This window comes from Poecilia reticulata, chromosome 2 (genome assembly GCF_904066995.2).
Source record: "Poecilia reticulata chromosome 2, P_reticulata-male-v2, whole genome shotgun sequence".
In the NCBI taxonomy this organism is placed as follows: Eukaryota; Metazoa; Chordata; class Actinopteri; order Cyprinodontiformes; family Poeciliidae; genus Poecilia; species Poecilia reticulata.
In genome coordinates, this window is record NC_088831.1 from 15,002,498 (window position 1) to 15,014,639 (window position 12,142).

At 44.5% G+C, this 12,142-nt stretch overlaps 1 protein-coding gene across 2 annotated transcripts; it reads left to right on the forward strand.

The window, feature by feature from the left end:
• The first annotated feature begins 2,942 nt into the window (after positions 1–2,942).
• On the forward strand, positions 2,943–10,768 carry LOC103456753 (sterol 26-hydroxylase, mitochondrial-like). 2 transcript variants are annotated; one of them, XM_008396481.3, is made up of 10 exons: positions 2,944–3,269; positions 4,054–4,244; positions 4,463–4,662; positions 4,821–5,018; positions 5,131–5,288; positions 7,942–8,108; positions 9,032–9,113; positions 9,204–9,440; positions 9,601–9,719; positions 10,227–10,768. In XM_008396481.3, exons 1-9 carry the CDS (start codon positions 3,006–3,008, stop codon positions 9,715–9,717), a joined length of 1,614 nt encoding a protein of 537 aa, XP_008394703.2. In that variant the 5' UTR covers positions 2,944–3,005; the 3' UTR covers positions 9,718–9,719; positions 10,227–10,768. The 2 variants fall into 2 exon arrangements, with proteins under 2 accessions (XP_008394695.2, XP_008394703.2); XM_008396473.3 differs by having other exon boundaries at positions 2,943–3,269; positions 9,032–9,440.
• Positions 10,769–12,142: the final 1,374 nt, after the last annotated feature.

Genomic DNA, 12,142 nt, shown 5'->3' on the forward strand with positions numbered 1-12,142 from the left:
CAGAAGCGAGGCGTTGCACCAGAAGTCCAGTGATCTCACTGATGAGGTCATAGGTGACATTATGTACATCACAGTAGATCAAAGAAGTTCTAATGCTTGAATGCTGGAATCTCTAAGCATCAGTCAGGATCCAGACATTTCTACATTTCTTGGAGTTTCACAATTGTGTAAAACAACAATGTTCAGTTTTGCGACAGCGCTTGTTCCCCTGATATTCCCGGTTGGTTGGGGCATCGGATATGCCGTGACCACCGGGATGAAGAAAGTGTGCGATCGTTTTTTTCCAGGTAAGGATAGCAACGAAGAAAACGATCAGAATGAAGAGGACGATCTGTTTTGGAATGGATTTCCATCCAATTCCAAAGAACGAACCGACCCGGCTGGGGAGGTTTGTTCGCTGGATGTTGGGACCTCGGACTCCATCTCGTCCTCTGAACGAGACAGTACAGAGGACGATGGTACTGTCTCTGGACAAACCGACCCGGCTGGGGAGGTTTGTTCAGAAACGATGGTACAACGTGAGGGTGAGACTGCAGTCGCAGAAAAATCTAACCCGGCTGGGGAAGATTGGTCTGCGGCTGATCTCGCAGCCAAAGCTGTGGCTGAAGTGACAGCCAAAGCTTTGGTTTCGCTGGTCCCATCCTTACAGGAGAGTAGTCCTCTGAAAGCCACTTTCTCAGGGTCCTTTGAAATACAACGTTCCCCAGACGGGGAACGTTGTATTTCAGAACACAACAGAGTTGCTTGTTTGTCTGAAAAACCAGCTCTAAATGTAAATGTCTCTGTTGCTGTCGAGGTTTCCTGTTCCCCTGACGTTAATGCAGTGGATGGCGTTGGCTCAGATCTGCCAGATGTAGGGACGACATCTGCAGGACCAGGACAAGAGGAGGAGAACTTCAAGTTCTCCAATGAGCTCCAGAACAGCTGGGTGAACGCTGCCTTCCAGAGCGTCCTAAACTTGAGCGTCACCAAGCGGTGTCTCGCTCAGGACAGGATTTTTCTGGAGGCATCGTCCATCCCCTGCTGTGGGAGTCTCCTCCTCTCAGCTGTCCGCCAGCCCGGCAAGCATTTTAGTCAGGAAGACCTTTCCCCAGTTCTGATGGAGCTGAGGGAGAAGAAGCTGCCATCAGGCGGGGGAAAGGATTTCGACACAAAAAGTTTGCTGGAGTCTGTGCTGGTCTGGCTGGATTCGTTTGGCGGCGACACAGATAGAGAGTTGTATGACAACGACTCCTGCTCTAACTGTGGAGCCACTTCCCTCAGGCTCCTGAACGACGGCGCCCTCATTTCACTTCCACCAGTATTATTTTCAACCAGTATTTCTATACTGCTTGAATACTGGTTGGATTTGGCGTGCAAACGCCGTTGTTCAGGCTGCGGGTCACCCTGGCAGAAGAAACACTGTCTGACCGATAACAAGGTCCTGGTGTTTTTTCTGCATAGGTTTACCAGGGAATACCGAACAAAAGCCACTCAGACCATCGATGTGCCTGCAGAATGTGGGACGGAGACGTACCACCTGTCCTCCGTCATCTGTGGGGATCCAAAGCAGACAGACATTTACTGTTACTTAATGAAGGGAGAACGAACCATGAAGGCAGACAACGAGCATGTCTTCACTGCAGACAGCGACTGCAGTGAAGACATGCTCAACAACGGTTTCATTTACATTTACGAAAAGAAGTGATCAGACACCAGAGGTTAGTTTCTCCAGCCCCTCCTCTGTAAGAAGACAAAGGGCCCTTTGGAAAGGAGCTACAAATATTAACATCGGAAGAAGAAAAGAATCCTAGAAGATCTAATTAGTAATCATTTTGAGCTGGAGAAATCTGACTGGGACCAAACATGTGTCTGATTTAAATTTATGGGACAAAATGTAAAAAGATTTGACAGGTTTCTCTCCGGGCACTCCGGCTTCCTGCCACAGTCTGAAATCTCCACTGAAATGATCCAGTAGGCCAGGGGTCACCAACTCCAGTCCTCAAGGGCTACCTACCATCCTGCAACCTTTAGATTCACCTCTGCTCCAAAATGTCTGAATTTCCTCACCAGCATTCATTCATCTCTGCAATAGGCTGGAAATGAGCAGCTTATTTGATCCCGGTGTGTTTGAGCAGAGCCCCATGTAAAAGTTGCAGGACGATACAAGGACAAACCCTACATGGGTTTGTCCTTGTAGGCTGTGGCCCTACATGGATAAACCCATGTGGGGCCACTGTGGAACCCGCCGTATGGGACCCATATATCAGCCCTCCTTTCCCCCACATGGGGCCCACCTGGACATGCTGGCAGGGAAGTAAATTGTGATTTGTTTTTGTTTTTTCTCATTTGCTACGTTTCCATTTCAAATGAAATTATTTATATTTCCAAGTAATTTAATTGTTTTGTGGTGTGTGATTGTTTTAATGAACTCCATCTCTACCAATATACAAGTAAAATTATAATTTTATTCACATGATTAAGTCAATATATCTCTTCATTAGAAACTAGTAAAAACTATGAAGTTCAACAGTTTTCTGTTTGATTATCAGTTCTCACTGCCCCCTGGTGGTGAACTATCGGAACTACAGATTTTATTCTTAATTGTTCAACCGGAAGTGTTGTTTATCTTTCTTTGTTCTAATATTCACTTTAATCAAGTCAGATAAAGTCAGCTGACATTGCTGTTGGTAAATAAGAGTCACTGCAGGATTTTATTTAGTCTGAACAAAAGAACTGTTTCCTTCGTGATAGACAGACAGACGGACAGACAGATATAAAATATTAGAACGAAGTTTGTGAACATTAAGTGTTTATCTATTTATTAGTGAATAAATATTTTGTTCTCTTTAATGTTAGTTGATCATCAGCTCTGATCTGATCTCATAATGAACTAGTTTCCACTCAGCGACCTACAGAACAGTCATTGTTCGGTATCCCCGTTTCCGCCTGCAGGGGGCGCCACACAAAGCCCCGAGTGTCAAAGCCAAGCATCAGCCTCGAGGTATCAGACAACAGGCAGCACCATGGGCGGCTGCCGGGCTGCTGCAGCCGGGGCTCTCCGCCTGGCAGCGCACTGCACCCGGACCCAGAGGCCGCTGCAGCCGGGGGCCGGAACCGGAACCGGAGCTGGAGCCTCGGTCTGGGCCCGGAGGAGCCTGAGCGAACCGGCGGCCTTAGAGCCGCGGAGGAGGCTGAAGAGCGCCGCGGAGCTTCCGGGACCCAGTTGGTTCACCACCCTGTACTGGCTGTTCATCAGGGGCTACGGAGCTAGAGGACACCTGCTACAGGTAACACACACACACTGCTGCAGGTAACACACACACACTGCTGCAGGTAACACACACACACTGCTGCAGGTAACTCACACACACACTGCTACAGGTAACTCTCTTTCTCTCCGAGTCTCTTTACCTTTGAGGTTTATTTCCTTTTTTTGTTTTTATTATGAAATATTCTAAATATTTTCTTTCTGTCTGCATCTTTCAACCCGATATGGATATATATAGATAGAGATTTTATATAGATGTGATTTTATAGATATAGATGTGATTATTAGCATGAATTTATTTCTCTGCTGTTATGCAAATAATATTTTACATCAAAAAGTTTTAAATGAAGATGAAAAATATCTGACAAACGGCCAAAAGTGATTTTCTTTATTTTACTTGTAAATTTAAATGTTTTGCCTTTTTTAACTAAAATATTAAAATTTTGTGCTTCAGCTGAGATGAAACATTCCTGGAACTTCTTCAGAAGAAACATTTAAATAAAATAATCCAAAATGTTTTATGTTAGCTTCTGAAGCTGAAATAATCCTGAGAGACGATCCGTTTACCAGTCTGAGCTTCCAGAACCGTTTGGCTAGATGAGCGTGTGTGACTGTGTGTGTGTCTGTGTGTGTGTGTGTGTGTGTGTGTCTGTGTGTGTGTGTGTGTGTGTGTGTGTTTGCGCGTGTGCGTGTGTTTGCGTATGTGTGTTACAATGTGTGTGTTACAGTGTGTGTGTGTGTGTTGCAGTTTGTGTGTTACAGTGTGTGTTTTCCACCACCCTGACCTCTACGTCTCCCCTCAGTGCCTCCAGAAGCGGCGGTACGGCCCCATGTGGCGGTCCCGGTTCGGTCCGTTCCAGCTGGTGAACGTGGCGTCTCCGCGGCTCATCGCCCAGGTGATCCAGCAGGAGGGCCGGTACCCGGTCCGGGTCGAGCTGCCGCACTGGAAGGAGTACCGGGACCTGAGGGGGCAGGCGTACGGTCTGCATGTGGAGTGAGTCCAGAGTCCATCTGCTGAACTAGATCAGAACCAGATCAGAACCAGATCTGGCTGATTATTAATACCTCAATTGCGACTCTAATCTGTTGTCATGACAACGTGTGGCTGAATAGAAATGTCTGGTTTCTCAGAAAGTGTCTTCATAAACGTTTAAAGTCTCATGATTTTTCAGCAGTCCGACTCTCTGATCGGGTCTCGCTGTGGTTCTGCAGTTCTGGACCGGAGTGGCACCGGATCCGCAGCGTCCTGAACCCCAAGATGCTGCAACCCAAAGAGGTGTCGGCCTTCGCCCCTGTGGTCCAGTCCGTGGTGGACGACCTGCTGGCCCGGCTGGAGCTGCTGCGGCGCCACAGCCCCGACGGCGCCACTGTGCCCGACCTGGCCGCCGAGCTCTACAAGTTTGGCTTTGAAGGTGGGCGGGGCATCAGGCTGGGGGTGTGATTTCCTACAGCTGTGTGACCTTTATCAGATTGGGGGATTTGGGGATGTGGCCTTCAGTGGACTTTGGGGCTGTTTCTTCATGTTTTGGGGCGTGTCCTTCTCATCAGCTGACGACCTGCCTTCCTGCAGGCATTTCTGCCGTCCTGTTTGAGACGCGGCTCGGATGCCTGCAGGAGGAAATCCCTGCCGACACGCTGCGCTTCATCACTGCTGTCAACGACATGCTGACGCTGTCCGACCTGGTGGTACTGCTGCCGCGCTGGAGCCGCAGGCTCCTCCCCTTCTGGAGACGTTTTGTCCAGGCCTGGGACGACCTCTACGGTGTAGGTAGGTCAGCAGCTGGACTTCCTGAAACACTGAACCGGACTCAGTAACTGGTCCCAGTAACCAACTGGTCCCAGTAACCAACTGGTCCCAGTAACCGGTCTCGTCTCCTCAGCTCAGAAGCTGGTGGACCGGCGGATGGCAGAGCTGGCGGCGCAGCCTGGCGGTGGCGATGAGGGGATGTACCTGACATACCTGCTGTCGTCTGATAGGCTGAGCAGAGCCGAGGTTTACATCAGCGTGACGGAGCTGATGCTGGGCGGCGTCGACACGGTGAGGAACGCCATGAGGCATCGATGTTACGCCATGTTTAGATGGAAACACTGAATGGAGTAAAAACACCAGAAACTCAGATCAACAGAGATTAATCTCTGAAATATGAGTTGTTGGTTTTTGGTTATAACGTTTTTCTTTTCTTTCAGCCTCAATGCGCTAATTTATAAAAAAAATGTGATGAACTATTTTAGCAAACTTCCCCATCAGTTTTTGTTTCTCCTCTCAGTTAAAGAAATGAATCAATAAGTTTCACACAGTAACATTTAAATATAATTTCAAATTTACTGAATTTTATTGAGGCTCTTTGGGACAAATAGAGGAGAAAATAGTAAAACTAAGATTTCTAGTCGTAGTTTTGTTTTGTTCAGGAAAATGTTTTCATGTTTCTGTCGTTTCTTCAAACTGTTTCTGTTTCCTCTGCTGCCAACAGGAAGTTCATAAAAACACATTTTACGTAATAATTAGTTTCTCTTTAAAATGTTAAACCTCTTCCTGTTTTTCCTCTGAAACCTGGAGATGTTTTTACAGCTAGTCGTTGTACTCAGATGTTTTTATGAAGTTCTTAGATGAAGCGGATCGATAACAGAGACCTGACGTCTCGGCGCCGCCCGGTTCTGGATGAGTCAGAGCTGAAACATTCAGGTTGTACCTGAACAGGTTCAGACCTGAACAGAACAAAGAGTTCATTCCTCTGAGTCTCTGCAGGAACAATCAGCAGAGACTCAGTTATCTAAATGTCACAGTTTGTTCAAATCATCTTAATATTTCCTGTTTGACCTTTGAACCTTTGGTTCGGCTGCAGCTTTAGGAAACATTTTGCTGCGTCGTCGTCTTTCTGATCAGAGAATCTGAAACGTCATGAAGACGGAGGAACTGGAGCTGCTGCTTATTAATTAATATTAATAACGTTTTATTAATTATTAATAACTTTTTGTTTCTGCTCCTTTAGATTGACTCAGATTTTATCTCCAGATTAACGTAACAAACTAAATCCTGGTTTGATTCTGTAAAAATATTTATACTGTTTATAAAATATAAATCAAAAGTGATGAATTCATAAACCTCAGATTAATCACTTATTTAATCCTAATCTCAATAATGTCATAAATTAGGATCTAAATGAACAAAAATGTTTAAAAATATGAAAAGTAATTAAATACTAGAGGTGTGTCGATCGATTGGCCACCGATCATAATCGGCTGATTTCCGTGAAAAAGTGCATGATCGGTGATCGGCGATCATTGGCTCTTGTTGCCGATACCGATCACCTGCATCTCATTTCGCAGCCTGCCTGTGCAGCTGGTCTCCTCTTTCCTTCACACTGCACAAACGCGCAGCAACAAATCCTAAGCGATGTGGAACTATAACGTACTGAGTGAATGGGGACGTTTGCGTGTTGCGGCGGAAAATTGAAGCACGTGGGGTGAAGCACGTCAAAATGCATCTACACGACGAATCTAATATGGCATAAAAATAATGCCATACTTGATGGAGTTTGGCTACATCGAGGCTCACTGCAGTAAAAAAGACATATGGAGGATCAGATAGCAGGTAAAGCAGCGCACAGCTACAAACACTCACCCGGATTAGCATGACGGTCAGAAAGCTAAACAAATAACCCGCAAAATTATTTAAGTCTTCGAGCTGCGATGTAAGACGCTGGTTCTGTTCTCACTGTTGAACCGCTGCTACGCGCTACAGGTAGTAATATTTCACAGACGGAGCTTCATTTCTGCTCCACCTGGTAGTGACTCTCACACCGAACCTCTGCGTCAAGCTGCAGCATCTAACCTAAAAAAATACATTTTACATACGTATTAAAACTTTCGCTGTCCTAACATGAGATAGATAATCTCTAAAAAAAATAATCGATCTGCTCTGCATAATTACTCTGCTCAGTCAGAAACAGCCAATCAGAACTAGCAGTAATCAGCTAGCCGTCATGCTATCAGGAAGTTTTCATTCAGTAACTCAGGATTGTTTATTGTAATGGATCCTGTATTTTCCTTTGAATGTTAAGTTTTATGCTTTAACTTTTTTTGGCAATGTTGAGAGGTTTTATTTTGACTTTTTGCATTATTTAACTGCTTCAGAGCCTTCATATGTTTTCAGTCTGTTAAAGATAGTATTATTGATAGCAGTACAATTTGCACAATGCCTGTTTTGTTTAGTTTTCTTCTTGGAGAAAGTTATTAAAAACAAGTTTTTGTCTAAGTTAAGGTGAATTCATGGTTCCTTTTTCCACATAATGTAATCGGTAGTGTTTATGATAAAAAAAAAAAATACAAAAAATTATGTGATCTGTATCGGTGATCGGTATCGGTGATCGACCCTCATGGGTGATCGGAATCGGCAGGAAAAAACGTGATCGGCACATCTCTAATAAATACAGATACAAATCAGCTGAAATATTTTCTAGATATGAATAAAAATGTTTAGAACAAATAAAATATGAAATAATGACAATATTCTCAATAAATGAGATGTTTTTCTTGATAATTTCTTCCTCTGTGGATTTTTGATAAGCAATTTAATAATCTGATAATATGGGATTATCCTCCTAATCTGGGTTTTGAAGTGATCGGTTCTGATCATTTCAGAGATCAACCCTGTAAATAATAAATCTATAACTGAACGTTTCCTCTTCCAGACGTCCAACACTCTGTCCTGGGCTCTCTACCATCTGGCCCGGGACCGACCCGCCCAGAACCGCCTGCAGGCCGAGGTGGACTCCGTTTGCCCCGACCGCCGGCCGCCCAGCACCCAGCAGCTGGGCAGGATGCCCTATCTGAGGGCCGTCGTCAAGGAGACGCTGCGGTGAGACGCCCCGCCCACGACCTGACAGGAAGCAGGAAGTGACGGAAAATAAAGAAAATACATGAGATATCATTAGAATATTCCAGAATATTTTGGAATATTCCAGAATCTCGTCTCAAATCAAAGTTTTTCTCAGTCTGTTTTCACATTCTGTCACAGTTCAACTGAAATCTGAGACTAAATCATGATTTTAAGGTAAAAACATCCTCAGACTTTTATTTTTTTCCTTTTCTGACTCGTTTAGTTTCACAAAACCTCATCAGACCCGACAGGTCAGAACAGAACCTGGTTCTGATCAGAAGGGCCTAGTCAAAGCAGGAACATTTAATGCTTCCTGGTTTGTCATTCTCAGTTTGTGGAGCGGTTCAGGACCTTTTCCTGCTTCCTGTTGGCCGAGTAAAAGCCCGCTCTAAATCATCCATGTTCTCCTGTCAATTTTCAGTTCTCATAAAAACAGAGAAAAAGAAAAACTCCAGATGGAGGATTGTATTCAGATGGAAACGAACTTAAATTAAAATCATGAGCTAAAAGAAGAAAAACCAGAATTTAAATTCATTTAAATAAATTTAAATTTGTTTAATCCAGCCTCTGTTTCTCCTGCCTGCAGGTTAAAGTCACTGAAATAAAGTTTTTAAACAAAGTTTTTCCAGTTCACCGTCCTCAGCGCTCCGTCTGATTGCTGAGCGTTGGCCATGATGCTGCCACCACCATTTTCAGAAAGTTTCAGTCTGAACTTCATGGAGCGTTTCAGCATTTCAGTGTCTTACAGCCTGCAGAGACAGAAAGGTCCTGATGTGTGTGTGTGTGTGTGTGTGTGTGTGTGTGTGTGTGTGTGTGTGTGTGTGTGTGTGTGTGTGTGTGTGTGTGTGTGTGTGTGTGTGTGTGTGTGTGTGTGTGCGTGCGTGCTTGTGTGTGTGTTGCAGCTTGTATCCGGTGGTGCATGGAAACGGACGGCTGGTGTCAGAGAACGAGGTGGTGGTGGACGAGTTCTGGTTCCCCAAGCAGGTAAGAGGAGGAAGAAGAGCTGCATCTGTCTGTATGTCCTCATCCTGTCTGTCCTCATCCTGTCCCGTCTGTCTCTCTGTCCCCCTGCAGACTCAGTTCCACCTGTGTCACTACGCTGCGTCCCACGATGAGGAGGAGTTCGAGGCACCGGAGGAGTTCCTGCCGCAGCGCTGGCTGCAGCTGGAATCTCCCAGCAGCCATTGCGGCAGAGCCACACCCGGTTTCTACCGCCATCATCCCTACAGCTTCATCCCGTTTGGAGTCGGAGTGAGAGCCTGTGTAGGCAAGAGGCTGGCAGAGATGGAGATGCACCTGGCTCTGTCCAGGGTGAGGGAGGGAGGAGACACACACACACACACACACACACACACACACACACACACATACAGAGAGACACAGACCAGTGTGTTTTTGATTTATTTAATGTATCTGTTTTCCTGTCTATGTGTGTGTGTTTTCCTGTGTGTGTCCTGTGTGTGTCCTCCAGCTGATGCAGCACTACGACATTCACCCTGAAGTTGGATCTCCTCTCGTTGAGCCTAAAACCAGAACTCTTCTGATCCCGTCCAGACCCATCAACCTGCGCTTCCTGCCCAGAGCCTGAAGGTGGCAGCACTCCCTCTCCTGCTGCTTTCTGAAACTTTTTACTTTTACAGCTTCTTCATGTCCTCCACAGTCAGTCTCACTAAAACTCATTTCTGACCAACAGGAAGTAGAAAATCACTGAACAGATCTTCATCATGTTGATGTTCAGGAAGATAAAAACATTAAATTTGTTTTTGGATCAGTTTATTCAGGGTGTGAAAACTTTAGCTTGGCGTGTTAGTGGCTGTAGCGCCCCCTGAAGGCCAAACATCACCAGATTTACCTGCTGGAGATAATTACAGCATATTTTTAATAATAAAATAACAGATTTTAAATGAAGTAATACAAACTAATAAATGAAAGATTTCTGACTCAGCAGCATTTCTCATACATTTTTATGTTTTCATCTCCATTAATGCTGTTTTTGTCTGAATTATTAATATTTGTATCAGTATTATTAATGTGTTCATCAGGATTCATCCTGTCTTCCAGCCTCATGGCTCTTTGTTCTGTTTGTGTGTTTCTCAGAGCCACCAGCAGGGGTTGATGCCTCATTCAGGGTTGGATTCTTCACCACGTCCAGAGGAGACGCTTTAACCTAAACATTTTTATTAATATTCAGTTTATTGAAGCTGAAGATAATTTTCTGCCTCTGTATCGGTTTCTGTCCTCACCGCTTTTAAAGTCAGGCTTTGATTAGGCAGTTTCTGTGCTCTGAGCTCCAGCTGCTGTGGAACAGATGGCCCACATCATGATACCTCCACCACCGGGCCTGACACCGTGTTGTAGTTCTGTCTGCTTTCTGACCTTTGACCTGCAGATGGAGAAGATCGGAGGGAGAGGAAGCTCAGTTTGGTTAGCATTTAGCTTGCTGCAGCCTGACTGCGTTCTTCATGTGTTTGAATGTACCTGTGCCTTTCTGAAGTATATTTATTGTTACAACAGGGAAATGATTTTACTGTAAAACCATCTTTTAAATTTTGAACTTTGTATTTCTGATTTATTACTTAGAAAAAGCATATTTTGAAATTAACAAACATTTTATAAATCATTAAAATTCTAGATGTTGATCCTTTTATTTATATTTCTGTTTCTATATTTCCATCCATCCATTTTCTTTCACCCTTGTCCCTCAGTGGGGTTGGGAGGGTTGCTGGTTCCTCTCCAGCTGGCGTGCTGGGCGAGAGGCGGGGTCACCCTGGACAGGTTGCCAGTCTGTCACAGGGCAACACAGAGACACACAGGACACACAACCATGCACACACACACCTAGGGGCAATTTAGACAGACCAATTAACCTGACAGTCATGTTTTTGGACTGTGGGAGGAAACCGGAGTACCCGGAGAAAACCCACGCACGCACAGGGAGAACATGCAAACTCCATGCAGAAAGACCAGGGCCGAGAATCGAACCCAGAGCCTTCTTGCTGCAAGGCAACAGCTCTACCAACTGCGCCACTGTGCAGCCCCTTTCTCTATTTCCATAAAGTTGAATAAACTATTTAATGAAATGTTTTTGTTCTGTAAAAGTCTCAAAGCTGCAGGAGTTTCTCACAGCTGCAGGAGTCCGACTGCAGCTTGATGACCAAACACTCTGATCCAGATGGACTGGACCCAAATGGACTCAAACTTGCTCCGGTACAAACATTCAAGACATCCACTGGTCAGGCAACAAGTCTGGTGTTTGATTCATCTGATCCAACCCAGTTCAAAACTAGTTTGGACCCGTCGCCCAGCTTTAACCAGCTAGTTGATGAATTCAGACTTAAACCAATGTAAAACATTTTCCATTTCTAATGTGACAGTAAATCAGTGTACGCTGCTCTGTAAACCAGTCACCACCTGCTGGTCCAGTTGCAGCTCCTAGTCTGCACTGGGAGACGTCCAGCAGCCTCCATCATCTTGACTTCCTGTTTTATTTAGTTTGATCCAGAAAATTCTAATTCATGCAGAAACTTTTCTGTTATAGACTGACTGGAGACTTAAAGCTCCACATCATGATGCTGCCGCCACCATGTTTCCCTGTGATTTTCTTTTAGTCATTTTCAGGGTTGATAATCTGGTTTCTTGTTTTGATGATTAAAGATCTGATGTTACAGAAAGCTTAGATCTGCTCCAGTAATGATGAGATGACTGATGGTCCCAGAGAGCCGGCGTTTCCCCAGAATTGAGGAAAACTCTGATAAATGATTCCCTCCAGGATCCATCTTCATCCTGACGGGAGAAACATCCAGATTTCTGACTGCATTTTAGAGGTTCAGCATTTATTTCACTTATAAAAAATCTATTTTTAGTTTTTATTTAATGGGTTTCTATGACGGAGTATTAGAATCATTACAGATAGAAAAAAAGAATGCTGAAAAAATATTCAGATTAATCTTGGAATTTTTTTATTTTTTATTTTAGAAAAAACAAGGACATTTCTGAGTTTCAAAAGTCGAAAT

Excerpts from the sequence above, each read along its gene's own strand:
- LOC103456753 (XM_008396473.3), top strand. The coding sequence starts at position 3,006 with ATGGGCGGCTGCCGGGCTGCTGCAGCCGGGGCTCTCCGCCTGGCAGCG. Across the intron at positions 4,663-4,820 it reads CTACAAGTTTGGCTTTGAAG|GCATTTCTGCCGTCCTGTTT; the intron begins GTGGGCGGGGCA and ends GCCTTCCTGCAG. Across the intron at positions 5,019-5,130 it reads GGACGACCTCTACGGTGTAG|CTCAGAAGCTGGTGGACCGG; the intron begins GTAGGTCAGCAG and ends TCGTCTCCTCAG.